Source organism: Ochotona curzoniae, unplaced genomic scaffold (assembly GCF_017591425.1).
Source record: "Ochotona curzoniae isolate NIBS_2020 unplaced genomic scaffold, NIBS_Ocur_1.0 scaffold_3835, whole genome shotgun sequence".
Classification (NCBI taxonomy): domain Eukaryota; kingdom Metazoa; phylum Chordata; class Mammalia; order Lagomorpha; family Ochotonidae; genus Ochotona; species Ochotona curzoniae.
This window is the reverse complement of record NW_024467114.1, coordinates 29,572,501-29,596,858: the sequence shown is the minus strand read 5'-3', so window position 1 is coordinate 29,596,858 and position 24,358 is coordinate 29,572,501. Positions and strand designations below refer to the sequence as shown.

At 49.2% G+C, this 24,358-nt stretch overlaps 1 protein-coding gene across 1 annotated transcript in view; it reads right to left on the bottom strand.

Annotated features, from left to right (window-relative positions):
• The window catches only part of RAPGEF5 (Rap guanine nucleotide exchange factor 5), a 205,712-nt gene that overhangs the window by 6,020 nt on the left and 175,334 nt on the right, over window positions 1–24,358 (bottom strand). The window contains exons 16-24 of the mRNA XM_040965145.1: window positions 23,741–23,819; window positions 20,832–20,981; window positions 18,686–18,783; window positions 16,144–16,266; window positions 14,383–14,561; window positions 9,287–9,377; window positions 6,715–6,765; window positions 5,956–6,043; window positions 2,741–2,805 (exon numbers count right to left, since the gene is read on the bottom strand). Coding sequence (XP_040821079.1) covers window positions 2,741–2,805; window positions 5,956–6,043; window positions 6,715–6,765; window positions 9,287–9,377; window positions 14,383–14,561; window positions 16,144–16,266; window positions 18,686–18,783; window positions 20,832–20,981; window positions 23,741–23,819 — 924 coding nt within the window. The remainder of the gene's footprint in view (window positions 1–2,740; window positions 2,806–5,955; window positions 6,044–6,714; window positions 6,766–9,286; window positions 9,378–14,382; window positions 14,562–16,143; window positions 16,267–18,685; window positions 18,784–20,831; window positions 20,982–23,740; window positions 23,820–24,358) is intronic.

The window sequence follows — 24,358 nt, the reverse complement described above, 5'->3', positions numbered from 1 at the left end:
CTACTGGAGAGCATGGGCCCAACCCCCACCTCCAGTTCCCATTCCAGCTTGCTACTTAAGTAGACACTGGGAGGCAGAGACGATGGCTCAAGTGACCGGGTCCCTGACACCCACAGGGAGTGCTGGATGGAGTTTCTGGCTCCCAGCTTTACTGTCAGCTCAGGCTGGGCTGTTGTGGGAATTTGGGGAGTGACTAGCAGATAAGGGTATTCTTTCTTCCCTGCCTCCATCCTCAAAAACAAACAAACAAACAAACAAACAAACAACCTGAAAACCCAAACTCATACTGGAAAGAAAATTGAAGTCACTGCCTCTATGCAGAAGTCCTTTCAAGTTTGTGGCAGCTTTTAAGAAACTCCCAGCAGCAGACACACAATATGTCTGCAACAGTCTTTTAGCCGTCTCTGTCACAATGAGAAGACGGAGCATTTGGGAGCAGACCCTTGACTGCAACTCCTTTCCATGATTGCTGGAATAAGTTCCAAATTCTATTCCACTCATCCTTGCTCAGTTGGACAATCTACAACAACTCACCACGTCATAACAAAGTCCCAGTATCATCTGACTGCTTAGAAATCAACATCATTCATTTTGTGGTGCTCCACACCTTCCCCAAAATGGGGCCACCTCTCCTTGCGTCCTGTCCACGAATGCTATGCTTTTATGGTCGGACACACGCGTAGCAATTTCAGCAGCACTGCTGAAAGAATCATCACATTAACACCAGAAAAAATAAAACCCGACAATGCCTGTAGTAAAATCCACCAGAGCCACAGAGGCATTATTCGAACGTGACCTCCTGATTAAATTGTTCCTGCGACTGTGTTTCTAATGTACTTCCACTCAATAGTGGAAAATTAAATAGGACAGTGATTACAGCGGTGGCTCAGGCTGCAGCGCTGCCAAGGAAATGAGACTTGACTAGCGTCTGCGAATGTATTGTTGTGTTTCCTCCCCTGAATCTGACCACTGCTCCCCGGAGTACTTTCTCGTGTGTTTCTGAGCTGTGGCGTCACGTCGATTTCTATCGTGTGCCATCTGCATGGCTCATAGAAGGCTGTTGCTGATGTCATCCCACACCAGCTGTGGCACTGAAACTTGAGTCCTGGTTCTCATCTGCCTTTCTAAGGGGCAGACGGACGAGCAGAGGAGAGACAGGGGAAGGTGGGGGGACAGTGCTCTCACCATGGACGGGTGAAAGGGGAGAAGCTCTTTGTTCCTTCACTGTTAGCTTGAGAAGGCAACACTGAAAGGTGCTGAGGCAGCAAGAAGCTCCACAGAGGGGAAATGAAAGAAAGCTTATTAGACAGCCACTAGCACTTGGGCACCTGCCTGGGGTCTGACTGTGCGTGCCGGCCTGTGGCAGCCAGAGGGACGTAACACACTGATATTGGAGCTGGCTTCCGTTCCTATTTGTCATGACAATTCACTTAGGTGCTATCGGGCTGTTATGGTGAAAGATGATCTCTGATCCAGCTTAAGCGAGAGCCCGTCCTCTACAGAGATCCATCTCATGGAAAACACTGTCTCTCCAAGACAAGCAAGGCCATGTGCAATCTCTGGCATCCAACAGTCACAGGCCAGAGATGAAACTGACCTTCGTGCTTGGGGACACATCCTGAGTTCGCCGGGCATGGAGTGGGCAGCATGGGGTCTGCTGTGTGTTGTGCTTGCCACTTCCCATGAGAACCAGGATCGTCTTGGGAAATAATGTGTTGCTGAGTTCCTGATGGTTTTGTGTGTGTAACGAGCCTGCTCTGCGCATGTGGCTGCACCTGCTTCTTTGTAATACAAGTTTCTGTTAAAGCATATAAAACAGAATACTGGAAGGGTGCTTCAGAAAGTTTGTGGGAAAGATAAAATTAAAAGGGGACTTTATTTTGGGGCAAGAAAATAAAAAAGAAATTGAAAGTCATGCACAGAATTTTTACCAAATGCACATTTTCCATAGACTTTTTTGATGCTGGTCTCCTAATTATAGTATTTTCTTAAGGAATGAAGCGGATACTTTTTTATTCTTCTAAGAGCAATGATATGCTTTAGATCTTGTTTCAGTCATGGTGGTGAAGTGGAGGTATTAGCATAGGCTGGTGGGATGGGAGAAATTGGGGGTGGGGAAGACCCCAGAAATGCTGGCTGGAGGGAGAAGGCTCAGGAATGGGGTAGGCATCTTTCCATAGTTCTTTCCCTTTTGTGCCTTTATGGTAATGCCAGGAACTTCACTACACCATCCGGCTGCTTGAGGGCAGAGGTCAACCACCAGTCTGTTAACAGCAGGCAACAGTGGTTTACCAAGGGCAGAAAGTAACATGGGATCCATTCCCAGCTGTGTTGGTCTGAACTGCAGCACCTATAATCCCTGAGCCCTGATGAGAAGACAGAAATGAGCTCAGACACAGGGAGGAGGCGTGGACAGTCACAGAGCCCACACTCTCTGTTTCCAACAGCAACTACGACTGGCCCAAGAGAAACTCAACCACTGTGGATAGCTCCATCAGGCTCCATACTTTTTTTTTTTTAAGAAGGGGCAAATTTTCACATGTGGGTTTCAATACTTTGCCGGTACAGTTAGTTTTTACTGTAATGTTGATCTGCCCCCATGCAACACAGGACCACGGTGACCCAATCTCCCTGTGTCCTGGGGAGAGAAGTAGGTAACCCAGGTGTTTCCTGGGGCAAAGAAGCTGGGCATGCATTGCCCCAACTGAGGGAAGGAGGAGAAATAAGGAAATTTACATACCAGCTTCTCAAAATTGACAAGGTTATCCAGGAACGTTTTATTCCCTTCATGGATGAAGGTGACATCTGAAAAAGAAAGACAAGCACCCTTAGGAATGGGTCGGGGGTCAGGGCTGATGAGGTCTACCTCAAAGCTATTTTTGCATTTAAAAAAAAATGTTCCAAAACATGCCATGTACTTGGCAAGACTTGGAAGTGAGTCTGAGCATGCAGTGCACAGTTAACCGGAACATAAAACGAGCCTCACATCACTGAATATATACATTCTGCACACATGGCGAAGCCTTCACTATCAACCTGCTTAACATTAAGTGCTGTGGTTTGCTTTTCTTAAAAACTGGACTGTCAGAGAGTATGTTGGGGGATGGGAAGGGCAGTTTCAGGGGCAGGTCCTTTTCACCTGGACACCTCGGCAACACTGTAGCTGCTTCATAGAGGGGAAGGAGCCCTGGAAGAGCAGCGAGTGGCACAGGAGTGTGCAATACACTCGCACTCTGGCATTCCCTCTGTCCAATGCTCCCGCAGGTTTGCAACCGGAGTCCCTCCCCTAGGACACGGATATAACCCGCCATGGAGCATCTGTAATGGAAGGGGTTCCAAGTCAAGCTGCCTTTTGCTCCACTGGAGCCTTCCACAACAGGGCTCTCCGCTGTGCCCTTTACACGGGAGTCCACGCCACGGAACGAACAGGGACATCCAGCGGCAAGAAGTTCCCCCAGGAAAGCAGAAAGCCAGTAGCCCTGGGGGACCTACATACTTAATAACCTGCGCAGCCACTGAGCAACTGACTCAAAGTGGAAATAAGGCATGCTCATCTGTTGCCACACCCAGTCCCCTCTAGCTTGCTCTGATGCCTCTGCCTAAAAGCAGAAACAGGAGGTGGGGAGAGGCGGGTGCACTGAGTGGGAGGAGGAGTGGGCAGGAGAGGAGAGATGTCTTTCATTCCTAGCTGAGCTGATGGTTCCAAAATATTTCAATGTAACATTAGGAACATATTATGCAATATTATACAATAATTATGCAATTATAATAATTATATAATATTATGCAATATTAAAAATCCTAAAAATTAATGTTGCATATGTTTCCCCCAATGTCTTCATTTCAGGCATGAGATGTATCTTCAAAATTTTCCTCCTAGGAGTCAACAAAATGATATAGTGGATTGAGCTGCCTCACACGGCACCAGCATCCCTCACAGGTGCTGGTTCAAATCCTGGCTGCTCCCCTTCCTATCCAGTTCCCTGCTGATGTGCCTGAGAAAGGCAGTGGAGGACGGTTCAAGTGCTTGGGCCCTAGAGCCTATGTGGGAAGCCCAGAGGAGGCTCCTGGCTTCAGTCTGGCCCAGCTCCAGTCACTGTGTCCATTCAGGCAATGAACAAATCAGTGGATGGAAAAGCTTCTCTGTAACTCTGCTTTTCAAATAAATGAAATTAATCTTTAAAAAAAAATTCCTTCGTAGGAAATCACTTTCAAAGAAAAATGGTAACTTCAGATACAAGAGTACTGATGGCAATTATTTTTAGAGTGACAATAAGGAAAAAGAAGTAAATACTTATTTAAACCCAAGGAAGCTTCTAGTGGGGAAAGAAAAAACAGAAAAAAAAGTGTTCAATTTGCTGCTTATTCTTTTGGAATGAGTGAACACATTTTCAGTAGCAAAAGGAGAAATTTCTTCTGCTGCCAACAAAGAGGGCTCCATAAAACCAGCAGAGCAGAAAATTGCATCTGTGCTAAGACCTGAGTGTGAGACATTCCACTACATTAAATATTTGGGGGAAAAAAACCCATTCATGGATGGCAAGCAGTTCTGTTCGTGTCTAATTAAGTTAAAGGGACATCATCACCAAACGTCTCATTACAGTACGGACTGCGTCTAGGTTTTTTTTTTTTTTTCTTACAATCAATTCCTTTCCCCCATCTGGCCTCACTTTTCACTGTCCCTGCTTGTGTCTAAATGATTCTAAGTGTTGTTTCCCACCTGTCACCCTCCATGCCCCACTGAAGACATTCTAGTTTGCAAATACACAGCAAGAGCCTGAGGATACTGCGCTGAAGAGCAGACATTCCAAAGCGCCAAGGAACTTGTACAGTGTTATCCTGGCGTTGCCATAGCTTCCGCTGCCCTCTGCTAACATTTCATTCTGTGTATCTCCCAACTGTCTTAATGTTGCACTCCTGCTTCTCGGGCATGCTTGCTCCATATCAGATGAAGACAAAATGAGGATCTTCCAGGGATGCAAGCTACACACAATTCTCCAAGATATGGCTGCTCTGGAGAGAAGCCATGGTGGGAGGTCTGACCTTTGCTGCCGTGGGATGAAGGGGTGGAGAGGTGGCAGGGGTAAGGAGGACCAGGTCAACAAGAAACACAATTTCCTACAGGACTCAGTCCCCCAATCTTGGGGACTGGCCCAACACCCTGAACTGCAGGGGCCTGATGAAGGATGCCTTGAAGGCATCAATGTACAAGCAAGGGAACCACCTGAAGCCCTTTTACCTGGAAGGCACTTGGGTGAAGAGTTAGCCTGCCTGCCTGTCAGATTACAGAAATCTGCCCTCTCTCCACTCTCTTTCAAAGACAATCACTGAGATTTCCCAGCACATTTCACAGACAAGCTGCAGGATGGTCTGGGACTCTGCGCAGGAGAAGTTGATGGGCTAACCTAGAGTTTTCCGAGACGTTGCCTCACTAGCAACTGGATTCCACTCCTTGGAAAAGGAAGCTTGCTCTCCACCAATAATTTTCAAACACTTTCTCGCTTGTGTTGACCAAAGCTACCGTCTCTCTCAAGAGCAAACCATGCACCAAGTCTCCAAAACGCATCTTGTGAACACGGGGCAGAATGGATCAGACACCTGAGTTCTTCATGCCAACCTGGTTCTGGGGTTGACTTGGGTGGACTGTCAACATACAAAGAGACCACCCCAGCCCTTAGAAGCAGAGTGAGATAAAATGCCAGTGGTTCCACGGCTGTTTTCTGGAAATGCTTTTAACGTTTTTTATTCAACCATTAAAGTCTCATGGGGGATTTTAAAAATAATTGAGTATTTGAAAAAGTAGCACAAACAGAATTAGGGCTCTTGGGCCTCTATCATTCTAAAGGAACCAACAATGAGTTGTTATTTTTCTTTTTCTTTTACCCTCTACACAGTCACAGAGAGAAATTTCTGGAAGCCATGATGGCACAGCACCAAAGAGAGACCATCGTTTACCTTTAAGTAGTAAGGGCATGAAAGGGATCTTGGGCGGCTTCATCTTTTTGAATGCATCCCTATAAGCTTTGTGGTTCAGAGAAGGGTCCTGTGGAAAGGAGAACACGTGAGTGTGCAACTGAGCCAATCCCAAGTCCACTTGCGCTGTGCAGACTGAATGCAATTTGCACGGGCAGAAGCAAGCTCAAGCTCTCTGAGAGTACACTCAGTAAATGAGGGCAGGGAGCGTAGGCCGTGAATGAATCGCCGTCTCTGGCTTACAATAGGGGGAAACAGCTGGAAGGAGACACCTCGGGGAGCCCCATTATTCCCACTCAGTGCGGTTTCCTCCGTGGACTTTTCTATGGTGAGTTCACCCCAGGGTCTTTTGTTAGGTGCCTGGCAAAGCGAAACTGTCCTCGTCAGCTGATAGCCCACTGTTTTCCTGGAGGAAATGAGGCATTCTGGAGAGAGAAAACTGCCCGAGGGAGAGGGCGACAGTGCCAGCCCAAGATACACGCTGCACGCGGACTGGGGCCCCAGGCTTTGCCAGGAGTCAGCTTCCAACCTGCCTTCTGTATGTCACACAGAAGGACAGTTCTCTGGCTGGTTGACGCTGGACAGGAAGCGGCTCAATCGCTGCCTCCCCTTGCCGGAGAAGCAGGGGAAGGTGAGGTGGCAGTGAGGCATCGTGTTCCCAGACAAGCAGGCCCATCTGAGTTCACCATGCCAAAAAGTGCGGTGCAGAGATCTGGAGACAGGGCGTGCTCAATGACTTACTGTTAAGCTTTCAAGCTCAGAAAAAAGTTTCTTAAACTTCCCGGGGATTTTCTGAAAAAATGAAGAGAGAAAGGTCAAGGAAGTCAGCTATTCTGAGAGGCGCAGGGGGAGTTTTCTGTCATTTGTGCCTACCTGTGGGATTTTTTTTTTTAACACAAATATCTTACCTGTCCCTGCCCTGATTGTTTCTCATTATGCAATCTGTGTTGCCCCCTCACTGGGGCCTACCTTAGGAAAGCTGCTACAAGCAGGTTAGCCTAATAATCACATGGTTCAGGAGGCCAGCTGGTTATGCATCTCATGCATTGCTGACAATTTCATGAACACAGAGCTGGTGGCCTCCTATGTGGCTCTGATGAATGCTCTCATGGTCATTGTCAGCTGACAGTTTAACCAAACTACGTGTGGCCTGTGTCTCACAGCACAGGGGCTGACTTGGGAGGGGCCAGGAAGACCCTAGGGTGATGAGGCCTCTGCTTGAATGGGCTCACTCACTGAACTGCAGAGCTTGATGCCATCAACAGGTGACAAGAGAACAGCTGAGGAGGGCAATGGATGAGCGCATGCATGGACCCAGGGAAGAAGGGCCTGGATTGTTCTGGCTGCCTCTAACACAAGTTGGAGGAAAACTGGATGCTGTTTGCACTGCCTTTACCACCTGTGACCCTGGCTGTCTCAGGCTGGCTGGCCGGCTCCCCATCTGTCTCCACGCCTGCCAAGATTTTGAGGAAACGGGAGTCAACTTAACAAAACACGCACACCCGGGGCTGAGGCTCAGCAAAATCCAGCTGTTAACACAGCCAACAATGGTGTTCATGGGGACAGCTGTGAAAGTGTCTGTTTCTAAGATGAAGCCAAGCAAGGAGGTAACAGCCAGGCTTCTATGCGATTGAGAGGCGCATCCGATCACTGGAGATCCGAACTCAATGTGTGACAGCCGACAGGTACTTGGCTGCTTGGAAGGCAGCTATGCTCACTGCTATGCCACCAATGCCACCTTGACTTGGCTTGGCAACACCCACACATCTGCCTCCTACTGCTTCTATATAAGAGTGGAGGACAAACTAAATAAAAAGTACAATGTGGACACCTGCAACCAACCCCAGTCTCTCCCCTTTGCTGGGGGTTCAGCTCTGGTGGACAAATCACATACATTTGGTGGCACCCCAATCTCAACGGGGGTCAGTCAAACTGACTCACTCTGGGGGTTGATTGTGGATAAAAGCCAACAACTTGGGGTCTCTGATCTAGTTTCTCCACTCTACTCCTTTTTCCCAGGACCCAGCTGGGACCATATAAGTACCTTCATTCCCTGGGTACCACTCACCCTAAAGAAACTGTGATTCTGTCTGCCTGGGATGCTGAGCAACTTCCAGCTCAGCCTGCAAGGCTCTCTGCCGCTCCAAGCTTCTAGCTAGATGTTCCTGAGCTGCCCCATGCCTTGGGACTCAGACCTAGGATCTGGAAGGCATCCGCTTCCTATCCATCTTAGCATGGAGACCAAGTACAGACTCTATAGAAGTTACGGGAGTTTAACTGAATGACTACTGCCCCTGTCCCCCAACCATGTCTGCAAATCAAAGTGTCTTTCAAAGTTTAATTCAAATGCCACTCCCCGTAGGCCCTTGCGAGCCATCTGTCTTTGCCCCGCCTGATCAATGGTGGCACCTGCACCCATCCTTTTCAATCCCAGGAGGTACATGGGCCCTTGTTTGCTGAGGCAAGGCAGGCACACTTTTCACTTCTTTGCTTTAGAACCTTTTACAAGGAGGCTCTGGGGCAGTGCTTGGGTCAGTGTTCGAGTTGGTTCTCACGCAGGATATAGAGTGAACCTGGAGTCTACCCTGAGACCTGCAGGCAGGCCCACTGCCACAGTCAGAGCCTAGGGAGGAGGGTGCAGAGAGAATGCTGTGGTTGGGAGGATAGAAACTGCAGAGGAGAGGGGACAGGGCTAAGGAGACAGCTGGCTAGAACCAGAAGGGTTCAGGGCTAAAGAGACAGGAAGGAAGAGGGAGAGGATAGCTCATCAGAGTGGGTGACAGAAAGCTATGGGAAGGAAGCTCAAGGGAAGCAGGGCTGGACTGGGGGCAGGCCAGGGAGTCCCCCGTGTGTGCCGGGGTCAGTGCACGGAGGCCCCTGCTGTGGATGCTTCCACGTCCACAGCACTTTAAAGACGCAGTCTGCATGATCATTTTGGTGCTAACAATCTCACAAAGACTGCAGCCTACTTTCTCACATTGCAAATGGCACAGTGGAGCTACTTCTGCCTGCTCATGGCCACTGCGGAACCATGCCCGCTCCCCCAGTCCCCAAGCTCTGTAGGGGAGCTGCCTCTGATGAGGCCACATTTGGCTGTCTGTATCCCTTCGCCACAACTCAGAGAACCACCTTAAGAGCCTTTCGAATCTGATGGAAGGGCCGCCTACTGCCACCCCAACACTTTCCTTCTGGAGTTTTCGCCCAGGATGCGTGGCTCCTTCACAAGAGGTTCTCTCTGGATAGCTGTCTTAGCAGCTCAGTCCACCTCCCCCTCTGCATCCCTACCTGGGGGTGCTGGGGAAGGCAGCCTTACCTCCCAGGTCTGCGCCAGGCGGCTGACAGATGCCGTGTTGAGGCCCATCACGATGGCAAAGAAGGAGTTCAGGTTCCGCTGGGCCTTGCAACTGTGCAGTGGGGGAACAGAGAGGGTGACTGAGGAACCCAGGCCGAAGGCTGAAGCCCTCCCCTCCCAGCGCCCCACCTGCTGAAGTCCCCACCCCCTCCCCGCCGACCCCCGCATCCTCTGCCGTTCCCTTGGCGAGGAGAGACTGCCCACCTTCAGATCTGGGCACCTGGCACCCTCCTTGGTGATGATCTAGTTTGTGTTTGTACCTTTGAGGAATGCGCTTTCGAAGTCATATCTTGCTGACACGCGCCAGGCTCTCATTCTTTGGTCCCCTCTTGGATCAACTTATATATTTTAAAATCCTTTGTAGCTCTTTTGTTTGTATGTGTTATTTTAAAATAAAGATTTATTTTATTTGGAAGGCAGAGTTTAGGAGAGAGATCTTCTCGTTTGCTGGTTCATCTCCAAATGGACACAACAGTTGGGGGCCGGGTCAGGTCAAGGCCAGGAGTTCTACCTGGGTGTTCCAGGCAGGGAGCAAGGGCCCAAGCACTTCTCTATCCTCCACTGCTTTCCCAGGTGCAGGAGCAGGGAGTGGAGCAGCCTGGATCTGTACCCACATGCTGACACTGCAGGAGGTGGCTGACCTGCTGCACCCCATTACGGGGCAGCCATACTCTACTCCTCATTATTTTAATGTATTCATTTTTATTGGGAAGTCAGATATACACAGAGGAGGAGAGACAGAGAGGAAGATCCTCCGTCTGCTGATTCACTCTCCAAGTGGACGCAATGGCCAGAGCTGAGCTGATCCAAAGCTAGGAGCCAGGAGCTTCTTCCCAGTCTCCTATATGGGTGCAGGGTCCCAAGGCCTTGGGTCATCATCGACTGCTTTCCCAGGCCACAAGCAGGGAGCTGGATGAGAAGTGGAGCAACCAGGACACAAACCAGTGCCCATATGGGATCCCGGGGAGGACTTTAGCCACTAGGCTATTGCACAGGGCCATCTAATCCCAACCTTAATAGCCCCCTGGGGCCTACTCCCCTCACAGGGATGTGCAACCCCCTACTAGTGACATCTAGGCACACTCCTGCCCTGCTGTGTGGATGTTTAAAGCTCAGTACACATTACAGGGGTCCTGCCCCACATTTCTCATAGATACAATGAGGAAACACAAAACAAAAGATCACGTTGAGTCCCACGCACTCCATCCTGCATCACATTTGTTCTGGCCTTAGAGTCAGCTGGTCAAGATGCTACTGATTGTCAAGATGCGGGTTTGGGGGACAGCAGGGACACCCTGAGAATTCCATCCTCCATGTGAGGGCCACCAGAATAAGCCCTTAGAGGTGAGGCACTGAAATTAGGGAGTTGGGAGCAGGTGATTCAGTGTGGCATGTCTGTAATGACGTTCATATGAAGGCCATGGTGTGGTGTAGCGAGTTAACGACATTCATATGGGTGCTGATTCGAGTCCCAGCTGCTCCATTTTCCATCCAGCTCCTTGCTAGTGCATCTGGGAGAGCAGTGGAGGATGGCCCAAGTGCTTGGGCCCCTGCCACCCATGTGGGAGACCTGGATGGAGCTTCAGCCAGGCCCAGCACCAAACCACTGGGACTGAATCAGTGGGTGAGAGATGCCCCCCCTCTCTCTTTCCACTTCTCTATGTAACTCTACCTTTGAAATAATGAAAAAGTCAATCTAAGAGAAAGTGAAAGAGTGAACATCCATCCACTTTGTTCACTCAAATGCCTGCATCAACCAGGGCTGGGCAATGTTGAAGGCAGTAACCAGAAACTCAGTGACAGGAACCCAAGCTCTCGGGCCCCCACCTGCTGCCCCATCGGAAGCTGGACTGGCAGCAGAGGCAGGACCATGCCCCAGACTCTCAGAGAGGCACCATGTGCGGAGCATTAACCAGTGGATGGTTAACCTGCTGAGCCACCTTAAATGATACATTACTAGGAAAACCATGATTCCTCCTTTCATTTAAGTCATTGTGACTCTGAGACACAATTCCTTTCTCTGTATCCTTCAGCTCCCCATCAACAATGTCGACACAAAACACACAGAGAGCTACTGTCTGAATCTGTTAAAAAAGAAAAGAACTGATACAGAGATAGTTTCTGATACGGTGCGAATGGCAGATACCATTCCAGCGTGGAATCCTGTTGCCCGGGGTTATCGGCTGCCTGGCAGAAGAGACACACGCAGCAAACCCTGCTTTGTCTGTGAGAGGAAGACAAATCACTCCATCCTCAGTGGTGGGGGGAGGGGATGGGAAAGTGGGGAGAGGGGAAAGACATGAATATGCAAATGTTGCCTTGGGCAGGGGGAGAAGACTTTGTGATGGTGGAAATTACTGTTTTCCCCGGGTTCTTCCTAACTGAGTGATTATAAGGAACTTAGCTGGATGCGTCTGTTGGCACACAATCCCTTCCCAGGGGCTGGGGGACAGAGATCAGCACCATAAATAATTCAAGAGCTTGGGGCAGGACGGAGAAGACGCGAATCTCCCCCAGGACAGACTTGATCTTACAGGGGGAGTGGAGCTGCTGATGGGATTTCACTCCTTGCAACATGGCTGTCCCACTTCTCCGCAGTAACTGGCATTTGTAAGAGAGCTGTGTTTTGCAGGACTTCCAAAGGACATTTTAGAATAATGAAAAAGGGGGTGGGGAGGAGCGTGTATAAATGGTACCAGATGGAGGTGGATGTGTTAGCCACTGGCCTACCCTCACCCGCTGCCTCAGGCTCATCAAACACCAGGCCAGGCCTTCCCAGCATGTCTCGACCTGTTAGATCCCAGTCTCTGTTGCTTCTGGAGCAGCCTTCCTGTAGGATGGCCCTCACCACATCGGTGTCTTGTCCTAAACCGTTTAAAGGATCCCTTCTATCCTCTCGACTCAGTTCCAGCTCTTCAATCTGAAAGTCAAGCCCCGTCATGGTTTGGTCCCAGCTTCCTTTGTTCATAATCTTCTAAACTGCCCTTGATGCCTGGAGGTTTCCTCCTGGGTCACAGGCCCTTCCATCTCTGGCCACTAAATCGTCCCTGAGGCCTTGCTCTTTTAAACCCTGACCTGTCCAATTCACAGTTCACCCATGGGCTCCAGGTGGGTCCCCAAGTGCTGCATCCTTCCCTGATATATCCTGGTCTCCCTATCCACACTCCCTCCAGAAATGGATCTCACACAGAGGAGGGCACTCCCTTGTCCTACCCTACACATCAGGTGGAGAAAGTTCCATGGGGGCAGGAGTCAGATATGGATTGCTCTGTTTCCCACAGACACCTGTATTTGTAATGAAGCACCAATACACATTTTCTAAGAAGTCTGCCATGAGAGGCACTTGAACACATTAGACTCAAAAGCTACTTTGCCCCCCTCCCACGCCCCTGTCCTACAGGTGACACAGCGTTTAAGCCACTGCCTATGATACTGGCATCCCACATGGACAGCAGTTCGGATCCTGACTGTTCTACTTCTGACCCAGCTCCTTGCTAAAGTGCCTGAGCAAGCAGTAGAGGTTGACACGAGTCCTTGGGCCCCTGCCACGCACATGGGAGACCTGGAAGAAATTTCTGGCTCCGGGCTTTGACCTGGCCGAGTCCTGATCATTATGGCCACTTGGGAAGTGCACCAGTGGACAGAAGATCTCTCTCTCTTCCAACTTCTCTCTCTAACTCTGCCTTTCAAACAAACAAATGCATACATCATTTAAAAACTACTTAAGAAGACACAATGAGAAATAAACCAGGAAGCCTGGGAGGCCAAAGGGATGAGGGAAGATGTTGCTCCTGCAGCCTGCTTATCCCTGGAGCCTTCTACAGGTGGGACTTGGGTTATAGGTCCAGTGTTGGAGGACAAGTTTCCAAGTAAGTTACTGAAATTTTACTCAACCCATATGTACTGAGTTGTTGCTGTTTCTTTAGCTCAGAAGCAGCCTCCCAGGTCCTGAGAAATGTTTGCTATCCTTCAGAAGCCAACACAGCTCAGTGTGATACATTTCTGCATAAACAGCTATATTTAACGCATCAAACTTTTAAAAAACTGAAGCGGGAGGGGATGCCTGCGCTGTGGTGTAGTGGGTAGGTGGTCACCTTCATTGCCTAGATCCCATATGGGTATCACTTTGAGTCCTGGCTGCTCCACTTCCCATCCAGCTCCCTGAAAATGTGTCTGAGAAAGTAGTGAAAGATACCCCCATTCCTTGGGTTCCTGCACCCAGGTGGGAGACCCAGAGGAAGCTCCAGGCTCCTGGCTTTGGACTGGCCTAGCTACGGCCATTGCAGCTATTTGGGGAGTAAACCGATGGATGAAAAATTTCTTTCTCTGTCTTTCAAATAAATGAAAAATAATTAAAAAAATCATGGAGCATATGTGTATATAGAGGGGAGGTAGTTAGCCCAGCACCTGGAAGACAGGGACCAGTTCAGGAAGGAAAGGACATTTGACTGAGGTCATGCAGAATGGCAGCAATTCACTTGATGGAAATGGCCATTTCTGACCCAGGCTGTACAAGCGTCCAGGCCTGGAGGATGGCATGTATGGGAGTGGGGTATTCAGAGTGGCCAGAGCCTGGGATGTACCAGGGGGTGAGACTAGGGGTAAGGTAGGGCAAGTCATGGCAGGACTTGGTGAGCCAGGAGCTTGCCCAGGCCCACTTGTGGGCTTTTAGGAGCTGTGTTCAGAATCCCGGAATGTGCCGTTTTCAGCACCCCCGTCCTCTCTCATCGCTGCACCCCAGTTTTCTTGTCTGTTCTAGGTTGAACAGCTGCAAGGATGGCTGTGTACCACCTGCTTCCTTGCTCTAAGCCCACAGCACAGAATCCCTCTGGCATTCTGACATTTACTTGAGGACAGAAATGCCTGAATGGCAAAGTCAGGAGTATCCAAAGATGGGCCTTTTGAGCCATGTGGTTAACTTAACTCAACAGCATACTTCCACATCCCCTGACTTTTCATCACCATGAGGAGGAGGAGAAAAAGCAAGCAGACAAACAAACAAAAACAACCCAGGGTACACTCTGTCGGAGGCGGGAGAAGCAGCTTCCCACACTTACTGCGCTGCAATCTTGATGAATTTCTTCACCAGCTGCACGCGCTTGCCCAGCTGGCTGCAGAGCAGGATTTCTGTGGCCACCCAGAGCTGCAGCTCATTGCACCTCTGCAGCAGCAGGCTGAGGTTCACCGTGTGCGCCCCGCTTCCCTGCCTGCTGAATGTGAAGTAGATCAGCTCTTGCTGGAAGAAAACAGATGCACACCAGGGCTTCACGTGGGGCACGGTCAAGGTCTACGTGCTAATAACCAAATTCCCATGGCCACTCCCACACCACCACTACCTCAACAGATGATAGCCCATCATCCCAGCCCAAGCACAAAAGGATGCCATTTTTTGCCTTACTGGGGCCTCTTTCAATAATGTTCACCCAGAATCTTTGCCCAAGAGTCATTTTTTTTTTACTTTCAGAATGTAGGGAAGACATCTCTTGTACTCACAAGAGTACAAGAGAAGTGGGAGGAGGATGGAATTCTCAAGTTTAAGTTAGAGATCAAGTGGAGCCCTCAAACTTTCCACCCTCAACCTGCTGGAAAATACTAAGCGTAAGGGAGCACTGGAACGATGAGTGTTTTTTCAGGTGCACATCGGATGCATGCAAGGGTCCTGACAGCACGGTGTGCGTTAGGGATGCACCTGCAGGAAGGTGACAGCACCGATCACTGGGCCCCAGCTGTGGAAGCTCTCCTTCAGCAGATATGTGGAGGGGCTGGTAAGAGGCTACAGGCTCCCAGGGTGACGCTGGTGATGCTGGCCTGGGCGCTGTCTCCATGGTATAGTCAAACTGTGACTGGGACGGCTCTGAGATGTGGGCAAGGTGCAGGCATTTATGAACGCAAGTAGTAGGCTGTTTACCCAGCCTGATCACACATCAAGGAAGGGGTCTGGTTTTAAATGATGAGTGTGTGTTCAGCAGACGTAGTCCATGTTCCCCGACTGAACAGGCAGGGGACATCACACTCCATTAACACGTTCAGCCACAAGTGAAGGCACTGTTTGCTGAAAATCAGAGCGTGATGTTGACTTTTAAGTGAGAAATCGTGAGGACACAGAGAAGACACTAAATGATGCCACACTATGAGAGAGATGCTTTAAGGTCCCCAAGTTGCTAACGTGGGCATGAGGTTCCTTCTACGGAAGGAGAGGCCATTCCAGAAGTTAGAAATTTCACTGCGTGGCAAAACCAAAATGATGCTATGGCCCTCGGGGGCTCCGATGTTTTTCATCTCCTGATTCCTGTGAGACCTCACATTGCCCAAATGCACTCATTAGCTGTCATTAGCATTTTGTTCCTGATGCAGTGTTTTATAAATGCTATAATGTGCTCTCAAAGGGAAAACAGATGAGTCTTTAAAAATCTGAAATACATGCAAAATTGGGAAGACAGCACGGTCTAATTTTACGGAATACTCTGAAGTAAATGGCTACAAGCAGGAAAAATAAAACTGCCAATATCAAAGGAAAAAGCAGTTCCTCCACTTCATTCATAGCTTCATACAGATTTATCCATTCATGTGTGCATCCATGAACAAGTACAAATCGAGCAGGTCCTTGCACTCTCCAAGAGAAGTCAGTCAAACATGACCATAAAGTGCGATTTTCCTAGGACTGGGTCAGTGTGTGACTGTCTTTTCAAGCTGCAAATACCTTTCGAACCACACTGTCCCATCTTAGCACCACGCACACACACGTACATATTTTCCAAAAAAGAGTCTCCAGTAAAAATCAGCATCTACACTTCTGTCCCTGACTCCTCAGCACTCACCTCGTGGATCGAGTTGAAGAGACTCCAGTCGAAGTTCATCAACTCCAAAGCCAGGTCCCAAGTGTTCATTCCTAAAATCCTCACTGACCTCTGCTGTGCCTCCTCATTTTCCGCAAACGGGTTCTAAAGGGGATGGAGCAGAGAGAGGAGCAAGGCGGCTTGTTCAGTCATTCCTGGACTGCTTTGCGCTGCATTGGCAGGGCCAGTCCTGGAAGGCACCAGAAGTCCAGATTAGAAGTGCAATTTTAATTTATTGTCATTTTTTTTTCCATGAGTGCACTTGGTATTTTCCTTGGTCCGTGCACCTTCAGCGAGTTTCGGCCAATTCAGGAAGAGGGTCCTGGTGGTGGCAGACACTTCCCAGAGCGGGCTCTGCATCTTCCTCTCCCCTCCCCCTCCTTCGCTCTCCCCCCTGACAGATCTGATTATAAAGCCCTGCCGGCAGCCAGCAGAATGAAAGTGAAAGCCCTGAGATCCCTTTGGCTTCTGGTATGAATTAATGTGCCAGCAGGGCGAGTATAAAAACAAACAAAAGAAAAATGTCACGGAGCACTTCAATAAAGACAGACAGGGCTTTTTACAGGAAATCTGTTTAACAAGCCTCGTCCCAGACAGAGTTACAGACCTTATTAACATGCCCGTGCAAAGCGAACATGCTTCACACGAAACACAAAATACAAGTTGTTTCCTGGAGACCTCCGGAAGAGGATTACTGTCCTCAGGGAAACAGGAGCAAACTGCTTAAGAGTGCCTGGGAACACTTCGGCTGCGGGAGAGATGAAATGCCACCGCCACTTTATATCTGCTGTCCCTGTCAGCGACTTACTTGCCACCTTCCCAAAATGTTGGGTATTTGAAAATGAAAATATTAATTCACTCTTCTGAGGGGTTGGACTTGACTAGTTCGTGAGCTAAAAGCAGGAAAGAGCTGGGGACATTGCAAAGACAAGGGACATGATAAAGCAAATATTTCAGATGCCAAATATGGCCTGAACTAGGAAATAAAAAGGGTTCGATTTTACTAGTTTTACATGTAAGGAAAAAAATTTCCTAAAACACACACATGCACATACACATGGGCACAGAGACACACCATGGAACGGCTCTGCCTACACACTTGGGTCTCTCCAGAGCAGATCAGGTACAAAAAAAGCGTCCTGTGTGCCCAGCATGGGACCTAGTGCAGCAGGGGCAATGGAAAGGAGACTCCTCTTTGAGGTTGGCTCTGGACAGCGGCAGAGACAGCGAGCATCATCTCCATGCTAGGCACCCCGTGGGCCTGCTGCAGGGATGGCATGCCCCAAGACTTGTACACGGCGCAGGAGGGTGCAGCAGCCAAGGCCCATGGTTGACATGGTTCCCTCTCCTTGTTTTCATTGTGCACACGAGCAGCACAGTGTGTGCAGTGTGTGCAGAGCATCAGGGTCACGCATGGCTGGGCTGATAATCGCTGCGTCCTCCCTGACTTGGCTGTCGCTGGAGAACGTGGCCCAGCCTTTCTGAACTGCCTGTAAACCACAGCAGCACATTTGCGTCTGGCAGTACAGCGTGGAAATCGACAGTGGTGAGCAGTACTACAGCAGCAAGAGTGGCTGCAGATACCATCATCAAACGCACTTTTGATTACAGCACTTCTGCCTCATCTGTGTGGCAGGCAGATTTCTGGATTCTGGACATAGCAGGACATCTGTGAGTTCATGCAAGATGGAATTAAAAGGTAAGTTTGTTTTGCTGCAAAACGGAACAACGAAAACCACAACTCTCTGAAATTTGTGCAGTTTTTTCGTGGTGCATGTTTTTCGTGAGCTTTTGAGGAGCCCTTGTGTGCAGCAGGAGCTGGCCGGAAGGACCAACCCAGCGGCAACTTGCCCAAGGTGGGAAGCTGGAGTCCAGATGACAAGCTTGCTGCCTGCTGCAGCCTGGCCTTTCTAGACTTTGGAAGGTTCCGAGGGCCAGGGTCCCAGGATACAGGAAGCAATCAGGGTCTGTGGGAACAGCTCAACAATGGGAAAAGCATCCACTCAGACACAATCTTCAATTCCACTGAAAATTAGACCATGTATGGGAACTACATCTTGTCAGTATCCCAGCTTTGGTGATGGTGCTTGGTTCTCACAGGAAAAGCTGCAGGCACCCCCTCCCCCCACCCCGACTTTCCTCAAGTAAGTAGAATATTCCAGTTGCACCAGAGGCACTGAATGGAAGGCCATGAACCCTTCCCCCTAGCCCCACCGAGATGCGGGTCTTGGCCTGAGTGCTATAGACCCCCTAAAGGAGAGGAAATGGAGTCAAAGCTCCCCAAGTGATGCAGGAGAACCCTGTAGATCTCTGGTTTCAGGGGCTCGGGAAGGGCTTTAATCTGAGGAAAGGGGCTTGGAATTCCCTCAGCTGGAGCTTCAGCTGCACCAGTGGCGCTATGTGGCGAGTGTATCACTGACTGGAAGGGAAAATAGTTTAACACGTCATTTACGTTAGAGCAAGGTAGAAATGTGTGTTGAGCCTGACATGAAGGTGAGTATTTCAAGCACAAGGCCAACCTTACCAAGGTGTCAGCCAGGTCCTTCCGGTAGACGTATAGCCGGCCAGATGCTTCGACAGATTTGGAGACAGCCAAGTCATGTGGCTGAAGTTCATGCTTTTCTTTATTTAAAAAGAAAAAAAAAAGTGTAGTGAGAAATACAACAGTTTAAACTTGAGTGGACAAAAAGAAAAAAAACTCATGGTCATTTCATTTTGAAAAGAGTATAAAACATTGTTTATCAGATGCTCAACCAACTAATCCTCCACTTTCAAGTGCTGGCATCCCACATGGGTGTTAGCTCAAGTCCCAATTGCTCCACTTCCTTCCGGCTCCCTGCTAATGCACCTGGGAAAGCAGAGGAAGATGGTTCAAGTCCTTGGGCCTCTGTGCCTTATAGGGGTGACCTGGAGGAAGTTTCTGGCTTCTGGCTTCAAATTGGCTCAGCTCTGGCCATTGTGGCCCTTTGGAGAGTGAACCAGCCAATGGGAGATCTTTTTCTCTGTGTCTCTCCTTCTCTGTAACTCTGCCCTTTCAAATAAAAATAAAAGCTCTCAAAAATGATTTCGTTAAATAGGGCAGATATTTGACCTAGCAGTTCAGGCTGCTAGTTGGGATGCCCACAGCTCATCTCGGGGTGCCTGGGTTCGAGCCGTGACTCTGGTGTGGATTCCAGCTTCTTGCTAATGAGCCCCTTGGAGGCAGCAAATGATGGAACGTGATGGTGACTGGGTCCCAGCTGCTCACCAAGGATATCTGGATTAAATTCCTGGCTGCCAGCTTCCACCTGGCCCGATCCTCGGGCATTTGGTAAGTACACCTCTGCATGGCAGATTTGTTTGTCTCTGTCTCCCTACTAAATAAATACATTATGTTACTGGAACAAGGCATGCACTAAGTTGTTTTCCTCCCTTTATTGCAACTGTCTCAGAGGTAAGATGCAGGCGGAGTGGCAAATGGATGGAAGACCCATTTCCAAATCTGTGGGCTCATCCAAGAGATAAGCTGATTATTCCTAGTGACGATTAGTGACGGGTCTGGACCCTCCATTGCTCACCCTGATGAATCTAACGTAATAGAGTGTGAAAATGGTATTTCACAGTCATCAGAGATGCTGGCTGGCAAAAGAGCTGCCCATTAACCGGCAGATGCTCATGTGGCCCTGGGGTGTCCGGAGTCAGCTCCTGGGAGACAGCTCTTAGTGTCCCTGCTAAGTGTCCTGTCCACTTTTATCATCTCTATCTGCAATCTGTTAGGAAAGATGCAGCCATGCCCTGATGACGTGGAGCAGTATCCTGCCACATAAGACCTCAATGCCAGATACAGTCTGAGGACAAACAAAGGGTCCACGTGAAGGCTGTGCTGCCCCGTCCCTGTGGCCTCATCTCCGGCTGACCGGCCTGCAGGGTACTCCTGTTAGCCAGTCACTGGAGCTGGGTCACGTTCCCATGGTTAATGAGATGGTAAATAAAGAAGGCCTGTCCAAAAGGAGGCTGGTGACACTGAGATGTGACAGGCCCCAGAGAAAGCCACAGGGTCTGTTCAGGCTGCTTGGATCAATAGTGTCGCAGCTTGTAATCCCTGTGACTGGATTCAAAACAGACAATAACCCATCGTCTGAAGGTGAAGAAGAGGGCCCCGCAGTAGGAGCTGCTAGTCAGGCCTCACTGCGCGTGTGCACCTGCAGGGAAGCGGCTGTGTGGACTCCTGGTTTACTGTATTGTTTTGCTGTCTTCCAACTGGGAGTCTTTAAGTATTAAATTGTCACCTGGTGGACTTGTACAATTGGTTATGGACTTGTACAATGCTTTTTTTTTTTTCTTCTCCTAAAGTAATTCTATCCTTTAGCAATTTCCCAAATCAATTTACAGAAAACAGAGGACTTATCTAGAACCCAAAATACAAAAAAAAAGAAAAAAAACCCACTAAAAACAAACATAAACCACATAAACCACCGGCCCCCCAATAAACAAAAACCAAAAAGCCTTTTAATGAATTTCAGAAACATGGGGCATGCCTCCCAGATTCAGTTCCTGGGAGAAAACACAGCTTCAGGCAGCACCCAGTCGTTGCCATGGAAACACCGCTGTGAGGTGGTGCCTCCTTGTTACCAAGGTTTTCCAGCTGTGGGCCTGGCAGAGGCCTCATCAGGGACAGGGGAGCAACTCACCCCCGGAGAATGAGATGGCCACCAAAGCCAGTTCTTCTTGCACGGGATGGATCTTTTCGGCTACCACTTTCAGGATCTCCTGGGCCGTGCTGGAAACCTTGGCCCTCACGCTGACGTAGGAGTGCTCCGTTATATACACATGGCAAAAAACTGCAGAGGAGAGCATTGTTGGTGAGCAGAGAAGTTCAGTCGCTGGTTACAGTGTGTTCCATCTAGGGCACCTACCTCACTACTCTGCTCTCTTTGTTTTTAAATATAGGTTGACTGGAGAGAAAGAGAGAATCTGGGGGAAGACAGGGAGATCTTTCGCTGGCTGTTTCACTCCCGCAATGGCAGCAACAGCCAGGGGTTGGACCAGGTTGAAGTCAAGAATCTGAAACCATCTAGGTTTCCCGTGTGCACAGCAGGGCTTCAAGCATTTGGGCCATTGCCTGTTGCCTGAGAGCATCAGCAGCAGGGAGTTGGATCACAAGTGGAACACATACATCTTGATTTTGTGCTCATATAGGACGGTTGGTAACGCAGATGGTGAGTGGCTTAACCTACAACACCACAGCATGGGCCACTTCGCCCATTTTTATCCAACAGTGAACAGTGAAATTGATCTACTGACGTGTGTGTCAGTTGTGGGGTTGCATGTCCGTCAGCATGTGGACGTACCAGTGAGATGAGGGCATTGTAAGGCTGGTAGATAAGCATGGACAGACTTAGGCGCTACTGTAAGGCTGCGGAAGAGACCAGAGCCTATGTCAAATGTCCAACTCTTGCATCTTAATCTGACACTCGGTTTCAGAACAGGCTCACTGACCCTGGCCAGAGCACACCGCCTGGCCAGGAGAAGGTACAGAAGCTTCTCTGAGACTCTGGCATCAGCTTTCCCCATCACAGAAGGATGGCAACCCCTTCTCTCCCTGCGAGCGGAGGATGAATTCTCTTGCCAAATGGTGGGGGTGGCAGTGGAGGGTGTCACATTCCCAGCCTTTGTAAATTTCCTTCTAATTGTCCGTGGTGCTGATTTTTATGATGATCATCCTCCCACCATTAGGGTGGAAAGATCCCTGGGAAATCTTTATGATTCTGAACATCAGAAACTGTTTTAATGGTGACAGAAACCATCGTAATATTACTTGCTGTACCTACTCCCCTGAAGGTATGAAACACCAGCTTCATCATAATACAGAGAAGGATACCCTTAGATATTCTGCTCTTCTGTAACACTTGAGATTTCAGCTTCTAGGAGAACCTTCTCGGTGGTTTCCAGGGCACCACAAAAATAAGTTCAGGGATGTTTTCAGGGATGATGTAAACAGAGCAAATGTTGGCCTGTGGCACGTGTGGACGGAACCTCAAAGGAAACACACCACCAGGAAGCCCTGGGAGAATCGAGGGTTCCACTGTGTGCGTCCTAGTGCAATGGCATTTCAGAAGCAGATGTTTTGATTTCTGTCAACTCTACTTGTGCGTGTTAAAACAAAGACTTCCCTCCTTCCATGGAACAATGAAATTGCTAAAGCAGGGCAAAGACCTAGGGCCTGGGGCATAGCCTAGTAGCTAAAGTCCTTACTTTGCATGCACTGGGAGCCCATTGAGGCACCAGTTCCTATCCTGGCTGCTCCACTTCCCTTCCAGCTCCCTGCTTGTGACTGGGAAAGCAGTAGAGGATGGCTCAAAGCCTTGGAACCCTGCACCCACATGCAAGACCTGGAAGAAACTCCTGGTTTCGGATAGACTCAGGTCCAACCATTGAGGCACTTGAGGAATGAACCAGAGGATGGAAGATATCTTTCTTTGTCTCCCCTTCTATAAATCTGATTTTCCAATATAAATAAATAAAGGCATGGGAAAGATCCAGTCTACAGACTACTTCTGTAAGGCACAAGGTTGCTTGGTAAACCAATGAACAAGGTCAGAGCCACTGAAATACTGAGTCTCCTTGATGCTCAGCCAGGAAAGCTATATACTTGTGAGACAAAACGAGCAAGGAAGGTCAAAGACAAATGCATTAAGAGGTGAGCTAATTTCATCTGCTCCTTGACTTGGGCCAGATGACACTTCAAACAGGCTATATTCCTTCTCTGAGGGACACAATCTACAAACACCAGGGGACAGCAAAAGCCATCTTGTGACTCTGTGTTTTCTTAAATGTTCAAGAAATCAAGAAAGTCCCAAGGTGGCCATAATCTAAACACTGGAGCGCCCTGTTTCCCTGCTCCCCACTTGACTCAAATTTTATCTAAACAGGAGGAAACCACTGCTACTGATCTTGTCCCCTTACGAAGTAGCAAAGTAACAAAGGAATGCAGCATCAGCACCTTTGGGTGCTCAAGAGGTGCTTCCTCTTGCAATGCATGGACATCCCTCTTTGGCAGAGGTGGGAAGGGCACAACCTGCCTTCTGCCCCATTGGGCACTAATGAGCACCGACAGAGACTGTGCTGGAAGAATGGTACTGCCTGGCAGAGCCTGGCTTAGCAGGAATTGAGACAACACTTCTTGCCTTTCATCATTCTCTGAATCTCGGGGCTGACCTAGCTCACGCCCACTACATTGGTCCCAGGCAGTGGAAGGGCTGATGGAGCTGGAGCTGGGGAGGAAGAGGGGGTGGTGGGGGTGGGTGGGAAGGAGAGGGCTGAGTTTTCAATACATCTTGCACTTCTGCCCGACAGTGCCAAGAGGTGCCACACAGAGTTTGCTTTTTTCACATCCCCAGTTAAAACATGTCCCCTTTGGAAAGGATCACAGGAGCTGAGAAAAACGAGATACTAAAAACTAAAGACTGGATCAGCTACTTGATGCTAATATACAGCCCAGACAGGTCCAGCAGTGGGCAGGCAGGGGTGAGGGCCGGAAGTCGCCGGTGACTAACTGCAGCCCCTCCCGCCTCCATCCCTGGTTGGGAGCCCAACTTACTTTCTTCTGTTTCAGTCACAGCTCCTCTGTGCTGCAGCCAGTTCTCCTTCAGACTGAATTGGTGGAAAAGGGCTTTATTCTGTGGAATTGGAGAAAGAGAACAATGAAGGGATGTATTTCTGCCCTTTGGAAAGTCACAGCTGTTGACAACATGTTCCCAAAGAGAGAGCCAATTTTTTTTTTAAAATATGAAATCCACCCATCCAATCTTGGAGAAACACACTGAGAGTTGTCCTCATGACTACATGGAGAGGGGCTGTTGGAGATTCTGAGCAAAAGAATGGGCTATAGGCATAGCCAGAAGCAGGCACACCCCTGTGGTTACTGTCGGCCATGTGCTGAAGCACCTCCCCCACCCCCATCTTGCATGTCTGGGTCCTACAACCACCTACTGATTCTTCTGAGGAAAGCATGGTCCCCTCATCCGCACATGAACTTGTACCTACACCCTCCCTGATCTCACATGCTATGCATATTTTTTTCACAGCAGCGACGTGGACGCTGCTGAGGCCCAAGGACTCTTGGGATGGAGACATGTCTTGGTTCTCAGTGATTATTCCCTTGCCCTGCCCCCACTACATCAGCTCCTGCAAACCTGGTATTGACAGCACAGGCAGC